The sequence below is a fragment of the Spinacia oleracea genome, chromosome 1 (genome assembly GCF_020520425.1).
Source record: "Spinacia oleracea cultivar Varoflay chromosome 1, BTI_SOV_V1, whole genome shotgun sequence".
Classification (NCBI taxonomy): Eukaryota; Viridiplantae; Streptophyta; class Magnoliopsida; order Caryophyllales; family Amaranthaceae; genus Spinacia; species Spinacia oleracea.
Genome location: NC_079487.1, coordinates 102729279 through 102750125, shown reverse-complemented (window position 1 = coordinate 102750125; position 20847 = coordinate 102729279). Strand labels below are relative to the sequence as shown.

Below are 20847 nucleotides of genomic sequence, written 5' to 3'. Positions count from 1 at the left end.
CGAGTGCACCTTTTAATTTGTGGTGAGCTTCATATAATGAAGTCCAACTCAGAAGACTATGTGAGCGGTATTGGTTACTTAGAAAATTAGGAAGCGGCATTGGAACAAAACACGCTAAAAATGTATAATATCCATTACATATCCACATAATCGACATAGAATTTCCATTTTAATAGAAGAGGAAAAAGAAAAGGCACCCTGGATGAATACTACTCCTTGCCAATAAGGCCAACTACCTCGTGTTGGAAGCAGATATCACCTTCCTCCTCATTGACTTGGGTTTTACAGCATCCTTTAGGGTTTTGATCTCACAAGATTTTGGTAACACGTCGGTAGCTTTATCCGATGATGCCAAAGAGTTCCTTTTCTTTAGTATCTCACTGGAGTTTACCTCCAAGTTTAATAGCTTGCTTTCAACAATCTTTTCATTCTCCTTGATAGCCATTGATTTACCTACAAAGAACCAAACATGTAATTATGCTAAATCATAGATGCAGCAAGGGGGCGGGGGTTCATGGTTCATCCATGGAAACACAAACTATTATTAACGAAGGGGTTAACAACTATTAACGATGGGGTAATAAAACAACCAAGTCAAAACCAATTAATCCTGAATCCACTAGATAGCTACAAGGATACGTTAAATATAGTCTATTGGAGAAATTCCAACAACATTTCACCATAGCTAATGACAACCTAAAGCCTGCAATTAAGTTGGGTCATTGACAAAAAGAACAAAGACACTGCGGAATCTTTTTCAGGGTATTCCTCAAAATCAATCAACTTGGTAAAATAACATTTTAATTTAAATAAATTGTTTCATAGTTGAACAAGATGATTACCACAAGACGCAAGAGAAGCTTTCAGATGTTTCGAATCCACACCCTTGGAGAATGGATCCCTGTCAAAATGCAACAAAATAAGTAGATGCCATAAATCCTTTCAGTTTCCACAACCAAAGTTAGCAGAGTTTTATTCTGTAATGTGAAGGTTTGAAATCACATTAAATTTCATGAAAAATGACCGACTTTTAAATGAAGCACAACACACCAGGTGAGCCTCTGCAAAATATTCCAGTAGAGGCTCAACCTGAATGATGTGAAAACTACACCTAATCCAAATTTTCAGCCAGCCATATCAGGTAAGTCATTTTTAAGAGCATTTACTCGAGATAAAAGTAAAAAACACAAGTCATTAATGTGACACGTAAATGGGCACATAAGTTAAACACTCTCATTGAAATTAAACACTCTCATTGAAATTAAACACAGAAAGCATACCAACATGAAGGACCCTTCATAAGCCTACTAGCATCTTCCTTCCCTCTACATGACGGTGCTTCAGTTTCCATACAATTGCTTTCACTTATATGGCGTTCTCGAGATGGCGACTTCCGCATCTGCTGCAATACTACTGTTCTTTCACATATTGAATTGCTTTTGCAATCGGTCATAGTTGAACTCGGTGAACTAATATTCAATAGCGCCACAGAAGACAGACGCTTCACACTTCGATTTTCTCTCTCAGTGTTGTACAATTTGACCTAGTGTATTCATAATAATATCAAATCAGAAACTCGACCTAGAGAAACTCAGACGAAAATAGCACAGGCTGACACTCTGACAGTACTCACCCCCCCCCCCCCCCCTTCCATCCATATTTTGGGGGAAAAAACCATTACAGAAAATAATAATAAATAACACTAAATATACCACCAAACACAATCGGGACCTGGGGGCAGTGAGCTACGGTTCATACAAGTTATGTGAAACGTATAAGTTTTAATTACATGCTTCACTGAGGTCAAGATATAACCGCTCGCCAGGAGGTTTATGTAAAACGTACGGTTAGTGGATGCTATATTCAATCAATTAGTTTATGTAGGCAGTGTTCTTAAAGTCATCATACCAAATTAAGAAGTTACCCAAATAGTGGGTACACAGTCAGCTCTCTTTAGGTAAACAACAATTTAGTGACGGATCATTTGATTACTCCTTCAGTTACTAAGTGTACTTCTCACCACGAGATACACGTACACAAATTTTCACAGGATATATGTAGTTTTGCTTCCTCTTTTGAAAGATCTCAGGGACCAAAAACAGAAGTAGAGAAAGGGAAAGAAAGGGTAAAAACAAGTTCCAAACTGAATAAAAGTAACAGTATCAGACGATGGTAAATATATTAGTGGGAATTAAATATGAATTACTACGTAGTACTTTACTACAGAATATAGATAAACAATGGGCAAAGATAAGAAAAGTAAGAAAGATAATTTATGTGTAAGATTTCTAAACGAACCTAGTTTATGCAAGGTAAGCACCAACTGTGTATGCTAAACTAAACGAACCTAGTTTATGCTTAAAGTCCTATGCTGCTACTCGTACACTGCAGAGGGAAGCTAACAGTTCATATGAACTACATGTCTATGAAGGATGTAAAAAGAAAGAGACAAACCAGAAATCAAGGATATGACAAACGGAATCTAAGAACTCACTCACTTAGGTACAATACCCTAGAATCAAGTATATGATACACCTTAGGAGCCCAAGAACAACTCATTCCCACCAGCTGGAATACCCAATAGCAGTAGAGTTCCGAAACGAGTATGAAGCTTTATCACTCTTCATAAAGTAACACACCTAAGAGCCTAAGATCACTGACTTCCCGCACTCGACTTCCTCACAAGGAAAAAAAATCATACTTGAGAAAATGAGGAACAGACTGCATTTTAGTTCTATATTCATTCAAGTCTGACTCTTAAATGTACAAATGAGATATATGAGAAATTTTCAAGCCTTGCTGGTATGCAGCTTGCTTATGGGAAGAACCTTAAAATTTAGATAAAAGCTATGCAAAAACACTTCTTAAAATAATAAAGCACTTTCATACATTGTATACAAGGAGGCTCAAACATAAGTGGAGCTCTGGTCGATGTCATCTCTCCAGCTGAACAGCAAGAACTAAAAAATGACAACAAAGAGGAAGCATGATGTGCGGCCAGAGGGGCAAGGAATTCAGCGGCCTATTACAACAACCAACCAGGACATTCACTTGGGATTATAAGGGGTTAGTTAGGATGTCAGGAATAAGAAATTTAAGGTTTTGACATTGAAAATGTTTGTTGCTGTTCAATGAGGGGGCATATCAGGCTTTTTGGAAGCCGGCGGATAAGCCCAATGGATTTTGTTTCTTGCTGGCTATTAAAATACAATACCCTATTGTCTAGTTGCTGATGGTGCCTCAGTATTTACCTGTGAAGTCTCTGACAAGTGCTCAGACTGTTCAAATTCTTTGAGCAATAAAGAGAGGGTGTAGGCTTCTGTTCGATTTGGGTGGCAGTCCCAAACCAGTCACATGGTAATGGGTCCATATGAGGGTGAGACAGTGACGAAGACCAATTTCACAGTATAGGTACAAGATAATTGTCTATGATGCACAAAAATATTGATGAAGCTCCAATTTCCTATTTCAGAAACTTGGAAACTAAGAAACAAGAAGAAAATAGGGGAAATATCTTTTCAAAAACCTACCAAGTTCTTCTCTCATGGTAATCATGGATCTTTGAACTCCAAACCTAACCTTTCCCTTCTAATAATCTCTTTCAATTTAGCCTACTACTTATAAGTACCTTCATTTTTTGTATTGAAGTTAGATGGTCTCATTTCAAATCAAAAACATTGGTTCTGGGTTCAGTATGTGCTTTCACCTAACATGTTTCTAAAAAAAAATTATTGAAAATTGTGTATTTGCACTTTTTTTTTCCACTTTTTCATTCTAATTTTCATTTCCCATTTTTACTACTGTGCAATTTATAGAACCGAAAGGGATAATCAATGGATCTTACAGCACTTTCAATCTTGCTTGTAATATCAGCAGCCTTCACAGCAGCAATTTGCAGACACTGCATAACAACAGTTGGAGCGATACCAACTTCTCCAGCCTTTTGAATGGCACATACATCTTCACTTGCATTAATTGTAGCTATAAATCTTCCTTTCATAATAGCCTCTTCATAATAAGTTGGATCTACCACCTGTGTCAAATACATTACATACTGAACCCACCCAACTGACAATGCCCAACAGGACAAGGATATTGTTTTGTATGTTCACCTCTTACCAAAATGTTATCTTCAGTCATAAATGCAAATGTCACCGCTATAGGAAGATGGTGAACTATCAACGCACGTGGTTCCTGAACCTGCCAGGGCAACATCAAAGAAAACAGATAATCAAATAAATTGATCGTCCCTCGCGTTTATCTAATTAGAGTATGTTGATACTGATTCTGCTTAACACCTATCTCCAGAAAATAGGGTGTCCACATAGCATAACAACTAGAACAGATACTTTGTTGCCAATACAACTGGGGGATGAGTGTAAATTTAAAGCAGATAACAAATCATCACACTTTAGTAGGCACCCTGTGTCCACACACTAATCTCAATTGAAATGACTACCAGCACATGATCACTATAAGGAACAGAACTCTTTATTAACAGCCCAGATGATGGGAAGTGGTCAAACAAGTAATCAATGGAGGGATAGCACAAATATGTGAGGAGAAGAGTGGAAACGCATGGCCAAAAAAATGGGTAGGGGAATCTTATTAGGTTGGTGATCTTAGCATATTAGTCTATCTAGATAAGGAACTATTATTTGATTTAGGCCCTGTTCTTTAGAGCTGAGCTGAACTGAACTGAACTGAATGCTCCTGAACTGAACTTAACTTAATATATTACCGAAATAAATAATAAATAACAAATAACAAATAACAAATAATAAATAATAAATGTTAACTAATAACTAAAGAATAATTAATAATTAATAATTAAATAACTATATAATAAATAATAATAATAAGTAATATAATAATATAAATATAAATATAAATATAAATAATAAGTAATATAATAATATAAATATAATAATAATATAAGTACAATAATATAAATAATAATATAAGTAATATTATTATTAATAATAATATTATTATTATTATTATTATTCTGGCATCGCTAAAGTTACCCACGTAACCCCCCCCCCCCCCCCCCACCCACACACACACACAAAAAAAAGTATAAGATACAAACATTTACCAACCAAATCACACATAGAGTACGAACTTATTACATGCATGAATTTCAGGTTAATCAATAAGCCAGATAAACAAGGATTTAATTAAAAGGGTACGAACACACCTCTGGTGGATGTACTATTACTTCCTGCCCATCTACTCCTCCAAGTGTACATTCAGGCCGTCGAAATGTCATAAGAGCTGCCAAAGCAGCAACATTTGCAGCATCAAGAAGATTTCTGTTTCCAGCAAGATATTATATGTAAAGATCTAGCAGTAAAGGCTGGGAGATATTCTCCGGAACAGGAAGATAACAGCTTACCCTCCATTATCAATGATGTGAAGATCAACGCGGACAGACCATACTAACTTGCCAGCAAGGACACAAAGTGATTCTGTATCAACGGCCCTGCTCTCCCTGCAGCATAGTTTTCACATTTTAAAAATCATAACATCTATGTTCCTACACAATGAGAAACTGAATCACAACCTGCCTTTTTTAATACAATGACTCACAAACTGCACCATGCAAAAAAAAACAAAAAAAAGGATAATTCTGAAGTGTCAAGTATAGAGTTAGTGAACAAGACTTAAAAGGTCACTCAGAAGAGGCACAATTCTAAATTTCCAACAGAGAATCCTGTATCTTGATCAGACTTCACAAAACCAACACTTGTGATCAGTTTTGTGTCAAAGTGGCTGATAAAGCAACAATTGCAGCATCCATGAGGATCTTATTAAATAATTAAAGACCAGCAAATACCATTGGGAACATATGTGGACACTGTCAGACACAAGATACCACCAACCTGCAATTCAGGTCCAATTCCGGAGGGACATATGTGACCCTTGAAATGGGGGTTTCCGCATACACAACTCAAGAATATCAATGCAAATCCCCTTAACCAAATGATTTTTCTCAGGCGTTGAATGCTTTCAACTCTCGAATGTGGTAGCAATCGCGACAACAGTCCCAACTGCAAGCATTTTGGATGGTTTGTAGTTGCCACGGCTTAATATACGGCCCAGTAAACCCAAACACCTATGGGGGGCATTAAGTTTGGCTTATTTTGGTATAGGTATGGCCGTATGGGTTTGGAATCATCCAAACACATACTCGGTGTTTGTTTAATCAGGTTCTAATACATGGGGGTGGGTGGGTTTAGAGGAAACCCCTACCTATCAGCTAATTAGATTAAAAGAATAATAAAGTTATCCTAATTTCCTTGTCTATGTGACTACCTCCATGTCCACCACAACCTCAGTCCAACACTCCAATCCAACAACGACTTGTCGCCGCAACATCCACCACCAGTCCTGTCTAGAACCTGCCAACATCACCACCATATCACCATATGACTGATCGTCACTACCAACTCCATCATTACAACGCAAAAATGAAATTCAGCCAACACCTTCACCACTACAACACCCACAATAGCAACCCATAAAATCAAAGTTAAATTTAAAAGAAACAATTTATAACAATTACCTATCGAGTAATTTGCATCTAGATTATAGAGGGTCAATTTTTACCATTGCAGATTTCTGGGAACAGAAAAACTAAAGAGAGGGCTGTATTTCCACTTGTTTGGATCAATAGTTTTGGGGATGAGGGAAATAGATTTTTTTTCGTCTATTAACTCTTCAAGAAAAAAACTCCGCAAAGTTGGAAAGATTTGGAGGGAAAATAGGGGTACAAGGCTTAACAATAATCTGGAAGTGATGGTTGTATCACAATCAATCACCCATTACTTAACCAACAAAGCAACAACCCAATTCCGCTCCTCCCTCCCCGTCACTTATTTTTCCAGAAAGTTTGGTATTCTTACTTCTCTCAAGTCTCAACTCAAATTTTGCACTCATAAATGGAGAGAAAGTCAGTGTCTACTTTCTAGAAAGAATATTGGAAGTGACAAAACACCCAAAAAAAAACAGAAGATACATCGAATTTATCAAAGCATGAAGACAATAACTAACAATGAATTTCTGAAGTAAATTTAGTTATTCTATTACCAGCTAAGCCATGTTAGAAGAGAACAATTCCCTCTCCCTCCCTTTCCTCGCTTTTTTTGTTATCCAAACAGAAGAAAAAAGTATTCTCCCCTAACCTCTCCTCTCCTACTCTTCCCTCCTTTCGTTCTTAAATTGCTATCCAAAGAAGTTGTTGAAGTTCTAGATTTGGACTATTCTAGGAAGGGTAGGCTTTACTTTCATGACATTATTGACACATAAACTAACACTTAACAATAGATCAAGGAAAAACATAAACTAACACCTAACAATAGATCAAGGAAAAACATAAACTAACACTTAACAATAGATCAAGGAAAAACATATACTAACACTTAACAATAGATCAAGTAAGGAAACACAAGGTCACTTATATAAATAAATCAAGAGGTAGATATCAGCAGGGAAAAACCTCAGACCACGGTCTATTATGCGTCCCAACTCTATAGCTGACTCCCCGGGACGACCAGCCTCAAATGACGGATCAGCCATAGGTGAAAACTCTGTATAAATAGAAAGTGATCCTTCATTTTCCCTGTCTCTATAAGGTTGAACTAGCTGAGCAGTGACAAAGCTCATAACATGAGTCTGGCCAAGCTGTACCTCAGTTGATCCGTCTTCCCTGCAATTATTCACAATGAAGAATAATTACACTTCACCCACAAAATGAGCAAGCAACAAGCCAACAACCACAACAAAATCCAACAATTATCCTGCCAAAGATGCAGGAACAAGACACCTATATGTATGCATCTTTTCCTCACCCCAACTAAATGTCTAATAGTTTATACTTAAGAGTCTAGAACGGTAAAAAGACAGTTTAGCTTCCGGCATCGCAGCATACACTCCAAAGTCCCCAATCACTGTAATCCTATGTGAAAGTAATTGTGTGAAACAAGCAGCTCTAGTCATGCATGCCATTTATTTATATGGATATTTTTGAGTTCTCTGATGAACATTTCCAGAAAACAAACGTCTTGAAATAATGGTCGATTGTTGAAGGTTATAAGCGACATAAAGTAGGAAATCTCGCCAAGCATAGACTCACTAAGAATTGTAAAATTAGGATTGTTTACACACAATGAAAACTAAGAATAACCCAACTTTGCTGAATTTATTCACTGTACATAAACATGGAGGAAAACAAAGTATAACTTATTATTAAACAATGTTAGCTTATTCGTGGTTCGCTAAGGTAAGCAAAACAAAGTATAACTTATTAAAAAAAATCAGCATTTGAGTTAGTTCTCGCTAGGACAAATTATTGTTAAACAATGTTAGCTAATTCGTGGTTCGCTAAGGTAAGAAAAACGGATAACGGACCACTTATAAATACTTTATAAATGTTTATATATTTCTGGTTCTCTTATAGACACTTTATAAATGTTCATATTTTCCAAGTATTTTTTTTTTGGATTTCAGTTTATTATTGAGGGCATAGATAAATATGTATTTTTCTGGGAAATATTATACTTAAGAAGGCTCATTGTTGTGGGTTCTAGATTACTGTAGCTTGTAAAGGATGTTCTATAGGAAAAGCCTTTCTAGAAGGGTCGTCTTTCCCTATTTTTGTATTCCTCTTTTCAGCTTTGAACCAGTTTTGGGTAGTAAAATTTAGATTTACAAAAAGCAAAAAGATAACACATAAACTTGCAGAAGTTATAGCTAAATAAAAGACAGCTTACTAGGATTTAAAGTTCAACTTCGAAGCTCCAAATAACAAAAATAAACAGAAACAAAAGGAGAAAAAAAAAACTGACTTAATTTGAGATAAAACAGAAAATAGAAAGGCTTTAACAAGGAAATATAGTTTAGAATTTTAGAATAGTTAGACTAGTTCTTCAGTCCCCCCCCCCCCCCCGTCCCCTCCCCTTTGCAGGGGTAGTTTCTTCCAGCCATACCCTTTTGGAATGGCTTTGTGTTATGTTCTCCTCTACCGGATTGAGTGCATTGACTGCATTTCCATCTTCAAATCAGAAACTAAACCAACCCAGCCCATGTCATATAATTCTAGTGGCAATTCCTCAAAAGAAAAGAACTATTAGGATCAATATCCCAAGGACTCAGTAAATTGAGATACAAAGAGAAGAATTCATTGTTTTTCAAGATGCATCCATATAGAATCACCTTGCTTGAAAATCTTACTAGATAGTTCCTTGGGTTTGACATTCATTTCTCCATTTGAGCTCAAATTGTTCACAAGTGAGCTTGAACATGTCTTACTTCTTCTTCGTAAGTTGCTCAAAGTCTCCTACTTAAAAATAGGAATGAAATCAACAAGATAAAGAGTAAATCGACATCATGAGTAGTGACTGAGAGTCGTGTTGTAGGCGAATTCAGCAAGTGGGAGCTTCTTTTTTGATAGAAATCAGTACTTTGTTACAACAACCTCAAACCCTTAACAGCCAAAAGGGCCTTGGAGCCGAAAAACCCCTTTTGGGGAAAATGCCCTTCCCAATGGGAGGGTGGGATCCTATACAAGCTAGGTTTTACCTCGATTTAATACAATCCCAATACCAACAGGCAACAGCTTCAGAAAACCCCTAACCTCAACCACAACAACACATCCACTAGTTTCTAAATCTACCAGCCAAAACTAAAACACTAAACAACAGTTCAAAATACATCAAAAAACATAATCAAAGTTACAAATTCTCAATCCAACATCTACAACTCTAGAAGTCCTCTTTGGTAGAAAGCATCTCACACGAGCTCCCACTTTCTCTTCATAACTACATGTCTATATAAACAATTGGGACCTTGTCCCACAAAAGCCTTGTTTCAGCAATACTACCAAGTAAGACACAAGCAGCAATAGCAGCATGTGATAACTTAACAACCCAATCCTCTGTAATTTTACTCACTGATCCCCACAACTAAACAGAAGCAAAGATAAGCATATTTATCAGTCAAAGCCTAAAAACTAGCAGTCCTCGATCCTAAAATCTATCGTTCTCTCCAGACATAAAACACATCACGGAGTAATTACTAAACAGACCATTACATTGATAACGCATCCAAAACTCCCGCTGATGACATAACTGAAGATTTTTATGGAAGTCAATGTTAATATCCGATTAATAGATGAACACTAGAGCCACTAATTCTTAGTAATGTGTGATATTGATCAATCTCGGATGTTAACATAGACCTTCCCACGAAATTTCGCCCACATGAACACTAAAGCCACAATAATGTGTGAGATTGATCAATCTTTGATATTAACATAGTTACATAGACCTCCCAAATGAAATTTCGCAAACATGAACACAAAAGCCACTAATTCTTGAAATTGATCAACCTCGGGTATTAACATAGACCTTCCTATGAAATTTTGCACACATGAAAACTTAAGCAACTAAATTCTTCGTAATGTGTGAGATTGATCAATCAGGATATTAGCATAGACCTTCCTACAAAATTTTGTACACATGATCAGTAAAGCAACTAAATTCTTCATAAATGTGTGTTTGATCAATCTCGTATATTAACATAGATCTCCCCCGAAACACTCATACCATGATACGGGCAACATAGTTTAGAATCACATCAAAATGGACACCCAGATAGTTGTGCAAAAACCTCACCTACCAAACTTAATTGTTAATTCGCGGTAGTCAAATGGGCGCCTTCCATCAGCTCTAACATCCGAAAGCAATGCAGTTTCTATAAATTTCTTCTCATTTACAGACATGTGCCATGTATTAGCTAATCTCTGCTCCATTGCTCAAACTGTATAAACCCCAATTACAATTTGTTCAAAACAACTATAAATTGCAATCAACGAAATCTTAAAGGTTTGAAATCGAAAGAGTTCAAGTGAAAGAAATTGAGTGATTTACCAGATAGAGACTTTTGGAGTTCGATTTCTGGGAGAAGTTGATCCTCAAATTCGCAGTTTGGGGGACGTCCTGCTTTGATGGGAACTGGAAAAGACGGGGTGGGAATCGGTGAAGATACCAGGGGTGAGCAAAACTTGGTCCGGACCCAAAAAATGGACCGGACCGGACCGAAGGCAATACGTCCGGTCTTCGGGTCGAGAAATATCAAGTTCCAATTTGCGCTCCGGTCCGGTCTGGTCTGGTCCATAACCCGATTTTGGACTGGACCGATTTTTCCTTAATAAAATATAATATAAACTATTCAAAATTTAATTCTCTCCTTTAGTATGTTGTAAATATGAATATATTGTGATATTTTATTTTAGCTTACAAAAAATGCCTTAAATAATTGGTTTTATTATATATATTTTTTCTTTTTTACCATATTTTTAGAAAAAATAAAAAATATATAGAAATAGGTCTACAATCGGTCCAAACCGGTCCGGTCCGGATTTTGGACCGCTTTTTCTGGTCTGGTCCGGTCCGAATTTGGTCCAAGCATAATCAGTCCGGTCTTCAGGTCTTGAATTATCAAAATTCGGTCTTCGGTCCGATCTGGTCCGGTCCGGATTTGGATCGATGAACACCCCTAGAAGATACTACTCCGTAGCATTTTAATTTTGCATTATTATACTGTTTTTTTTTCTTTTTTACTATTTTCTTTCATTTCCAGCAAAAATATTAAAAGCTGTTAAAATTTCATAAATCATTCCCCTCTCAATAAATTCTCAATCTACCATTTACGTTATTATGTCTAATTTATTTTCGCGGTTCAGCACTAAATCGTCAATTGAATTGGCAATATTTTATAACAAAATCGTCAATTCAAATGGCGATATTGAATAGTAAAATCGCCAATTGAATTGGCAAGTTATATGACATTATAGCCATGTATCGCCAATTCAATTGGCAATTTTGTTTGTCCACTTTCACTTACTAAAACAAAAGTTAAAAGTAATACATCGTCAACTCAATTAGCGATGTAGTCCTCTTATATTGCCTATTCAATTGGGGATTTAGTGGACTACTTTGCTAATTGAGTTGGCAATGTAGTCCTGGCTCGTTAATAATGATAGATCGATTTTCTTTGCTGGCGTGGATGGTAGATTGAAAATTAATTGAAGTAGAGGCGTATTTCGGAAATTTGGACAACCTTTAGCAATTTTGTCGGAAATCATTAATGTAATACGTACTTTATTTCAATCATTAATATATTTAATTGTCAGCAGGTGAACTTAAAAGAAGATGATATTATAAATCTTCATTTATCAACAGGTAAAACTTATAAAAATCTATACTAATATATTAAAAGGCGTTTTGAAAAACGTCTATGTGTCACGTAGTACTCTTCCCTTTGCGCCACATCATTCACTCACCAAGTGGTATGTCATGTCATGGATAACCAAAAATCAATACAACGAGGTTCGAACTCTAGACCTCATGTCTGAATGATAATTCTCATTACCACCTTAACCAACCACCAATTGTGGTTTATTTCTTCACATTAATTTATAAATAAATGTTAACATGAAGTCTAAACCAACTAAATTTTTATTTGATTTTTTATTTTCTAAGGAATATTTTGAAAAAAAATAATAAAAAATAATTAGGACAACTATGAAGAAACATGATGTCATGAATCTCATAAGCATCAACTATAGAAATACCTTGCATGGCTGCTTATATCTAATTTGGTGATATTAATTTGAAGCACTTAGTTCCACTAGAAAACAAATTATACAATTGTAAGATGATCTAATTGAAAAATTACTTGGCATGATAAACGACGTAGTGTAATACCCCGAATTTTTAAAACTCAATTAATTATGCTTAATTGTTTTTATTTAATTTAAAAACGTTTTAAGTACTAATTTTGAACTCTATTTTAATTAACGAAGTTTTATTTCACTTGAATTTTTAATATTGTTACACGAATTACTAATTTTAGATTTTATAATTTAATTTCATATTTACGAGCTTAATCTTAATATTTTCGGATTTTAAATAATTTTGAAACGTTCTTATTTTCATTCGGGAACTAAATTTATTTTTCGTTAAACGATATTTTTTATAAAGAATTATTTCAAAACTTAGTTTTAATTAAACATTTGCCTAAAATAGAAACCAATTTTCAGAAATCTTGCCTAACTATATGAAATGACCAAAATACCCCTAAGGAACAAATCGGCATCTTTCTCATTCCTTGCTATTCACGTACAAACAACAGCATACAAACAAGAATAAGAATGAAGGAATTCCTTCATTCCTCTCCACCCACAATTCAGTCTAAATTCATTCCTTGCTTCCCAAGAATTTCAGCTTATTGTTCACTCAACTTCACACTATAAACAAGCCACAAATTGTCACCATTTTTCCAACCAAATCAGTTTAACCAAAACGGAAAACCACCCCTCCCTGGTTTACTGCTTCGTTCGAACCACCACCATCAGCCACTGAAACCAACCACTGCCACCACCACTACTGCCCATCCTCACCGCCTAACCACCACTCACCGCCGAGCACCACACCCCTCACCTTGCTCTTCTTCTCCTCGCTTGACCTTTGCCCCTCCCCTGCCTCCTCCTCTCTTTCTTTCACGAACTGCACCACCGTGCTGCGCCCCCATTCCCAGCCACCCTCACCGCCATCTCCGACGCAACACTCAACCCAACACCTCCCTTATTTTCTCTCGCCTCCCCCGCAGCCACCCACTCCCCTGTTCCCTCCTCCTTTCTTCCCTTGCGGCACCACCAGCGTCGCACCACCGCTCCCAGCCACCCTCTCCACTATGTGAACCCACCTCTGTCCCCAATAACCGGCGAGACGCCGCCCAGAAACACCCTCGACCTCCCATGCTTTGTTCGACCTTCCTCTCCCCTCCCCTTGTTATTCCGCCGCCTCGGAACCACCCCACCTCCGACGCCTCCCAGGCGAGGTTCCGGTACCACCCAGCGACACCGAGAAACCCGATCCCAGCCGCCACCTTCTTCCTCTCCTCCTCCCTTTCGTGTTCCCCTGTCTCGGCCCTCCCCTGTTCTTCGCTTCAGTTTCAAAAAAAAAAGGGGAGAGAACGAGTTCCAGTAATTGGAAGTTGGTTCTTTCATTTTTCACATTAAGGCCCAACTCTTGTCTTGGCCCAATACCCTAAAGTAAGCTTCATTCTCCTTAAGCACTCATGTTAATCAATTATTATTTGTTTTAAATGAAATTTAAATGATAAATTCAGATTTATATTTTGACTGTAATTTTGGTGTAAATAATATTTTCGTTAATTTATGAAATTTAAATCATGTAAATCGATTTATGAAATATATAAATATTTTGATTGAAATGTTGTTTAATAATATTTTCAAAGATTATATTTTTATTAAATTAATTATTCTAAAACTTAATATCTATAAATGTATTATTTATAAAATATTAGTTTTAAGTATTTATCGTTATAATACTAATCCAGTAAGTTAATATTTTGAAAGAATTCGGACTCGGAGCTCAGAAAGAACGAACCAACGAAAGGCTTAGCAAACCGTGGAATTGAGGTAACGGTTATTGCTAGTACCCGCAATCCCTTCGAAATGTATTTATGTACGAATGATGTTATGAATGATTGATGTTTTATAATGATGTTTTATGATTTGCGGGATTACAAGTATGTTTTGATTGAATTGATTTACGATAATGCAACTTTATGCAAAGTATTGATTTAATGAATTATTATTCCTGAAAGAATGATTTTATGAAATAACGAGATTTAATGGTTTTATTGAACTATCCTGATTGAATGAGATTTTTCCTGATTAATGTTCTATTAAAAGAAATGTAAACATGATAAATGAAAGTGTAAGAACTGGTCAAGTTCCCCTGATGTGGAGCCCAGGCTCCCCTTGATAAGAAGCACTGGCTTCCCCTGATATGGAACCAAGGTTCCCCCTGATAAGAAGCACTGGCTTCCCCTGATATGGAACCAAGGTTTCCCCTGATAAGAAGCACTGGCTTCCCCTGTTATGGAGCACTGACTCCCCCTGTTATGAAGCACTGGCTTCCCTTGTTCGTAGGAGACGTCCTACCATGTTTTCCTGTAAAGTCCTGACGACCAGAATAATACTGTTAAAAGGAAAAAGGTTAAAGAAATAATGTTCCTGAAATGATGTTCCTGAAATGATGTTTCAAAATGATGCTTTTGAAATAATGATTTATTAAATGTTTTACTATATTCTATTCTCCCTGTGTTATTAAATAAAATGAATTGAAATGATGTTACGATACTAGGGTAACTCGTTACTGAGTCTTCGGCTCACCGTTTTGTTTTCCGTTTTAGGTACTGTTGGGGACCACGGAAACGAGTAGTGTCGAGGATTTCACTATTACAACGTTCACCTAAGTTAATATTAAGTTGTAAAGTTTAAGTAAAGATTCTTGATTAAGTTACGTACTTTTATTAAGGAATTATAAAGGATTATTATGTTAATTTTGGAGTTTAATAGCTTATGATTGATGGTTGCCTTGTAATTCCCAAGAGGGAGTTACGGCAGGTAATGTCCCGACCGAATTAGGTTAATTCCGCTGCCAATTATGCTTTAATAAGTTATTTAGAGGTCGGGGTGTTACACGTAGTGTGTCTGTGTAATTGACAAACTTAATTGATGTTTTTCACTTTAAGGTATACATGCATTTCGTCAAATATTGAGCTCAAGAAAAATCTAAAATTTTAACTATTCAATGTAGCGATCGGGGCATCGCCCGGCCCACACACTAGTTTGATATTATAACAAGACCTCACATAACTATAGTATTAATCACAAGTGATAGTCAAAATAAATATGAATAATGTCAAAAGTCCAATTATTTCAACTAAAAAAAACGGGAATAATTTTTTGTTTGTTTTTTTGTGTGTGCAATGTTTGTTTGTTTTAAAGTTTCGGCCACTAATATAATATAACTAGCTTTTGAGCCCGTTCATAGAACGAGCGGTTGTATAGTGGTTGTTCAGATGTCTTTTGAAGTTTTAATTAGTGAGTACTTCTGATTTTTGGTAATATATGAATTAAATAGAGGTGTACTTTGAAGGTTGGAAAAATATAAAAATTATATGTTGAATAAATATTGGATGTTAAATGGGTGGAGTGGAAGAGACTAATGCGTATATTAGACTATTCATAACTTGATGTTGAATAAGGAAAATGGAGTGGAAGAGGCATTAGAAGTTGAAAATCATAGAAACAATAAAGAAAAATTGAAAATAAAACAAAACAAAATGATGAATGAAAGGAGAGATGCCACATGGCTTCTAATAATCTATGGTGTTCCTTTTTAAATACTCTGTATAGACTAATATTTTCGTTTCTGCGTGAAAAAAAACTCCCTATAAACTTTAGACTAAAGTTTCCAATTACAAAATTAGTATATGGGTTTGATTTGTTACTGATAATCCGTCCAATTTGTATTTATACACGGATAATTTTGCTCGTAAAGGGCAACAATTTTAATGTTTTTGCTCTATAATTGGGGTTTATACCCAATTTGGGGCTTTTACAAATTGGGCATATTAATTGTAAATTTTGGGTTATAACTTATAATTCTTTAAATTTAAAACACAAATTATTCACACCTATACAAATTCGTTAAAAAATGAATTTTTAAATTAAGTAAACTGCAAAGAAAAAGAATACTAAAAAACTAAAACAAAACTAAAAGGTCTTGCGCGCACAAGGTGTACAATAAATTTATTGTACACCAAAATAACTTTTATGCAGTTTTTCGTAACTTTAACCTATTTTTCTGTAACTTTTATATTATAAAATTAAAAAGTTGATAGATAAACATTTTAAAGGGTTAAATGATTAATTTATACATTATTAGTGATTTTGAAGAAATAATTTTTTATTCAAATGAAAAATTTATCATTAAAAAATAGATAACTTTTACGTATATAAATGTAACTTTAAAGCATTTTAAGTCAACTTTTACTTCGGTGTACAATATTTATTGTACACCCATTTGTAAATAAGAATTTGTGAAACCAAAAACAAAAAAACAAAAGAGAAACAAATTCACCGATTTTATAAAAGGTGGAGTAATAAATTGGTAAAAGGATAAACAAATTAAAAACCTAGAAGTTTAAAATTACTTATGTAGCTAAAAAATTAGCATCACCACTACCAGTAACTTGTATACATTAAGCCCGCTACAATTATATAAACCTTTCTAATCCATGGGGCGGGCCATTGCCGGGTAAGCCCTCTTGGGACACAAGTAGGGGGAGTAAAATATACTTTTGGGGACTTACCTTTCATAACTTTCATCATTTGGGGACTCACCTTATATCCTTCATCATTTGGGGATCGACGGTGGCCGGAGAAATAATATTCCGACAAGCTTAGGTTTTTTTTTAATAAAATAAATACAATATTTAATTAAAAAATAAAAAATAAAAACAAAATACAATTTTTATGAAGATTAAACTGTACTGCAAATTCCGGTCATAATATGACCACTGAAATTAGTAACCACAAAATAGCCCCAAAAAATTGCAACTAGTTTCATGGGTAAATACTTGTCTTTCATAAATGGTTTAATGCTATTTAGTACTCCATACTATATAACTAATTAACTTAAGTATATAGAACTACCATAGGTCGTAAGATTACAAAATTTCACTCAAAAACTTTGACATTCTCGATTAGAATCAGCTAGCTTGTTGGGAAGATATTGCATGTGAAATGCAGCATGCATGTACCGGAAGATCATGAAGATTTTGCAGCTAGTTAAGTGACAATGATTATATTGAATGTAATTAAAGAAATATTGGAACGAAATATTAATGACAATATATAGCATCTGAACCTCTAATATTCAAGATAAAAATGAGAAATAATCAGCTCCAAGAGAAGGCATAGACACATAGTACTATACCAAAAAAAAGATCGAAGCATTAGACAACAAGGTAATTTGAGAGTTTGAGCACCTTGTGAATGCATTTACATAGGCTACTTTTTTTTTAAAATTAAAAAAAAAAAAAAAACGAGACAAGATAACATAAGCCATATAGATGCTGCTCTAGTAATCCCATATCAGGTAATCCCAGCTCCAAAGTGATGAGTCATTTTACACATTTAGCAAAGTAGTATTGTCTAGCTTATAAGTAGAGAAATGAATTTACCTGGACTTTAAAATCTTTTGCACCTTCTGATCAATCTCGGTTGTAGTGGCCTCTATTTTTGTTAGCCAAATCCTTGCAACAAGATTATGGCTTATTAGTTGGTAAGTTTACTTGATTTTATTGTAAAAAGAATGAGTTCAACATGGAGGCTTTAAGGAAAAAAAAATACCTGTAATGCCTTAGAGTATATATAATTTCTTCCGTTTGGAGCAATAAAGCTATGATTAGAGGAAGTAACACTATTTTGTGTTGATTGTGATGGTAATTGAGCATTGTCATTCATTATTGTCGTTGACCGCAAAGTTTGTTCTCCCCCATAATCATATCCAAGGAACCTAATACCATCAACAATAGATTTCCTAGGATCCAAATAATGCAACTTACTTAGATTAGTGTACCCCAAATTTGATACTAATTTTCTAAGATATGATGCATCTAAATCCTCGGCCAAATCATTGAATATTGTGGTAGACCCACCCTCGTATCCCATACCGCCATGAACTGATTTCCAACATCCACCGTGATGAACAACAATGCATGGTTTTGGTTCCATTGCAACAACCTAAGTACCTGTTATGTAATCACACAAATTTGGTCGAATTTCCTTCAAAAAATTGAAAATTTTACTTAAAGCCCTAAACCCTAACCAATTACATATACAAATTGTTGTCTAATGACGCTAAATGTCAAAATTGCAAAGGAAGAACGTGAATTAGATGTAATACCTGGCTGAGATTAGCGTATGTTCTTTGAAAGAGAATGGAGATAATTCATGAATTTCTCTTAGGGTCGTCCAAGAGTCAGGAGTCTGCTCTAACTTGTATTTTCTATCTCCTTTTAAAAAAAAAATAGCTTTGTTTAATGAATTTTAATTTTACTTGCTTGTTTTAATGTACACGCTAATATTAGCAAAGTCAAACTCACCGGAAAATAACCACTTTTCCACCATCGATCCCCAAATGATGAAAAATAAAAGGTGAGTCCCCAAATGATGAAAATAAAGAAAGATGAGTCCCTAAAAATATATTTTACTCCAAGTAGGGGTGTCAAATCGGATCAATGAATCGGGTTTGGTTCGGACTCATCGGATTCGGGTTGAAACGGATCGGATTGGAACAGATTAATTTGGCTAACGGTTCGGATCGGATTTTATTCACGGATTCATGTCGGATTGGGTTGTAAACGGGTCGGATTGTAGTCGGTTTGGGTCGGGTCGTATCGGATTGGAATATAACGGATTGTTAACGGGTTTAGTCGGACTATAACGGGTTCGGATTCATGTCGGGCGGATTCATATCGGATCGGATTCATATCGGATCGGATTAATCGGTAACAGACTAAAACGGGTTGGATTGAAACAACTTTAGCCTGGTTACATTGGATTCAGTTTTATATTGGTTCGGGTAATTATCGGATCGGGTAATTTGGTAGCAGGTTGGAATTTGGGTCAGTTCGGTTCCAAATTATATATTATAATATCGATGGCTTAATTAGGGGACGAAAACAATAACTAGCTTTTAAAAGTAATAAGAATTTAAGATCAATAATATAAGTTATTGAGTATATTGTATAACTTGGTTTAATACTACCTCCATTCCTGAAAGTTCTTTACGTCTTAAAATATATGTCCAAAGTATGAAAACTTTGACCGTAGATTCTCACTATTATAATTTATATACATCAAAATGTTATCATGTAAGATCTTGTTATATTGGTCTTGATATATATTTTCAGAATATCAAGTTTTTATAATTTTTTCATATACGAAATTGGATATCTTATGGATTAATGATGATAACAATCTGTACGACTATAACCATACAATAAACGACTATATTGGTCTCGATATATATTTTCAGAATATTAAGCTTTGAATTAAATTTGGTGAGAGGAGATTAGCCTTGAATAACTAGAAAATTCTAGCAACGAAAATTGGTTTGGATTAAACGTGTCATGGGTTGGATCGGAATTAGTTCGGATTAAACGGGTCACGGATTAAAAACGAATCGGATTAAAAACGGATCGGATTAAACGGGTCACGGGTTGAAACGAGTCGGATTAAACGGGTCATGGAACGGATTCGGGTTGGAACGGTTTCGGGTTGAAACGGATCGGATCATAAACGGATTTCGGATCGGATTAATTGGATTCGGATTGTCACGGAAGGGTCTGTAACGGATTCGGATCTTAACCGGATCAATACTAACGGGTTTAGTCAGATTCGAGTTGAATATAATCGGATTTTAACTCGCGAGTTCTAAACGGTTCGGATTCTAAACGATCGGACAAACCCATCGGGTTCACTGGGTCGGATTGAGAATTGACACCCCTAGACACAAGGATGTTTATTCCAACTGAAGAAATTCAGCAAACAATTAAGTTTTCTTCACCAGAAACTAACTCTGGTGTTCTTGAGGTTATTCCTCTTTCTATATTTCTGTGTCTATTTTGTTACAACAAAAAGCAAGAACTCATGATGTCTGTCTTATATACAGAAGCCACACAAATTAACCTAGGGACAGCTGTACAAAAGCACAAAGAATCACATGTAAAATCTACTTAGGATCAATACGAGGAAAGGCTGCTTGGCTACGTTTCCTCGGACATGTGAACAAAGAAATATTCACATGTGCAGACACTGCATAGGTGTAGGGAGCTAAATGTAGGTGCAGCAACACTTCATTCAATTTTCTCAATATCAACACATTGATAGCTTCT

The 20847-nt window shown here is 35.5% G+C and overlaps 2 protein-coding genes across 6 annotated transcripts; both read right to left on the bottom strand.

The window, feature by feature from the left end:
* Nucleotides 1-86: 86 nt before the first annotated feature.
* LOC110801971 (exosome complex component RRP45B) lies at nt 87-11097 on the bottom strand. Of its 4 annotated transcripts, none has more exons than XM_056837930.1 (10): nt 10943-11097; nt 10677-10821; nt 7502-7711; nt 5399-5494; nt 5201-5315; nt 4120-4200; nt 3845-4033; nt 1281-1543; nt 843-901; nt 87-453 (listed from the first exon to the last, which is right to left on the bottom strand). In XM_056837930.1, exons 2-10 carry the CDS (start codon nt 10811-10813, stop codon nt 233-235), a joined length of 1371 nt encoding a protein of 456 aa, XP_056693908.1. In that variant the 5' UTR covers nt 10814-10821; nt 10943-11097; the 3' UTR covers nt 87-232. The 4 variants fall into 4 exon arrangements, with proteins under 4 accessions (XP_056693908.1, XP_021863072.1, XP_021863073.1 ...); XM_022007380.2 differs by having other exon boundaries at nt 10932-11089; XM_022007381.2 differs by lacking the exon at nt 10943-11097 and having other exon boundaries at nt 10681-10820.
* Nucleotides 11098-17931: 6834 nt separating this feature from the next.
* On the bottom strand, nt 17932-19092 carry LOC130466083 (uncharacterized). 2 transcript variants are annotated; one of them, XR_008926103.1, is made up of 4 exons: nt 19054-19092; nt 18855-18963; nt 18299-18699; nt 17932-18201 (listed from the first exon to the last, which is right to left on the bottom strand). XR_008926103.1 is itself a non-coding variant. In XM_056834813.1 (3 exons), the coding sequence occupies exons 2-3, from the start codon at nt 18680-18682 to the stop codon at nt 18160-18162; spliced, it is 426 nt and encodes a 141-aa protein (XP_056690791.1). In that variant the 5' UTR covers nt 18683-18699; nt 18855-19000; the 3' UTR covers nt 17932-18159. The 2 variants fall into 2 exon arrangements, 1 of the variants encoding a protein (XP_056690791.1); XM_056834813.1 differs by lacking the exon at nt 19054-19092 and having other exon boundaries at nt 18855-19000.
* Between the last annotated feature and the right edge of the window lie 1755 nt (nt 19093-20847).

Coding starts and splice junctions, on each gene's coding strand:
- LOC130466083 (XM_056834813.1), bottom strand. CDS start 18,682: ATGGAACCAAAACCATGCATTGTTGTTCATCACGGTGGATGTTGGAAA. Junction 18,202..18,298: donor TATACTCTAAGGCATTACAG/GTATTTTTTTTT, acceptor TCTTGTTGCAAG/GATTTGGCTAACAAAAATAG.
- LOC110801971 (XM_056837930.1), bottom strand. CDS start 10,813: ATGGAGCAGAGATTAGCTAATACATGGCACATGTCTGTAAATGAGAAG. Junction 5,495..7,501: donor ATAATAGACCGTGGTCTGAG/GTTTTTCCCTGC, acceptor ACTATGCTGCAG/GGAGAGCAGGGCCGTTGATA. Junction 902..1,280: donor ATGAAGGGTCCTTCATGTTG/GTATGCTTTCTG, acceptor GCATTTTGACAG/GGATCCATTCTCCAAGGGTG.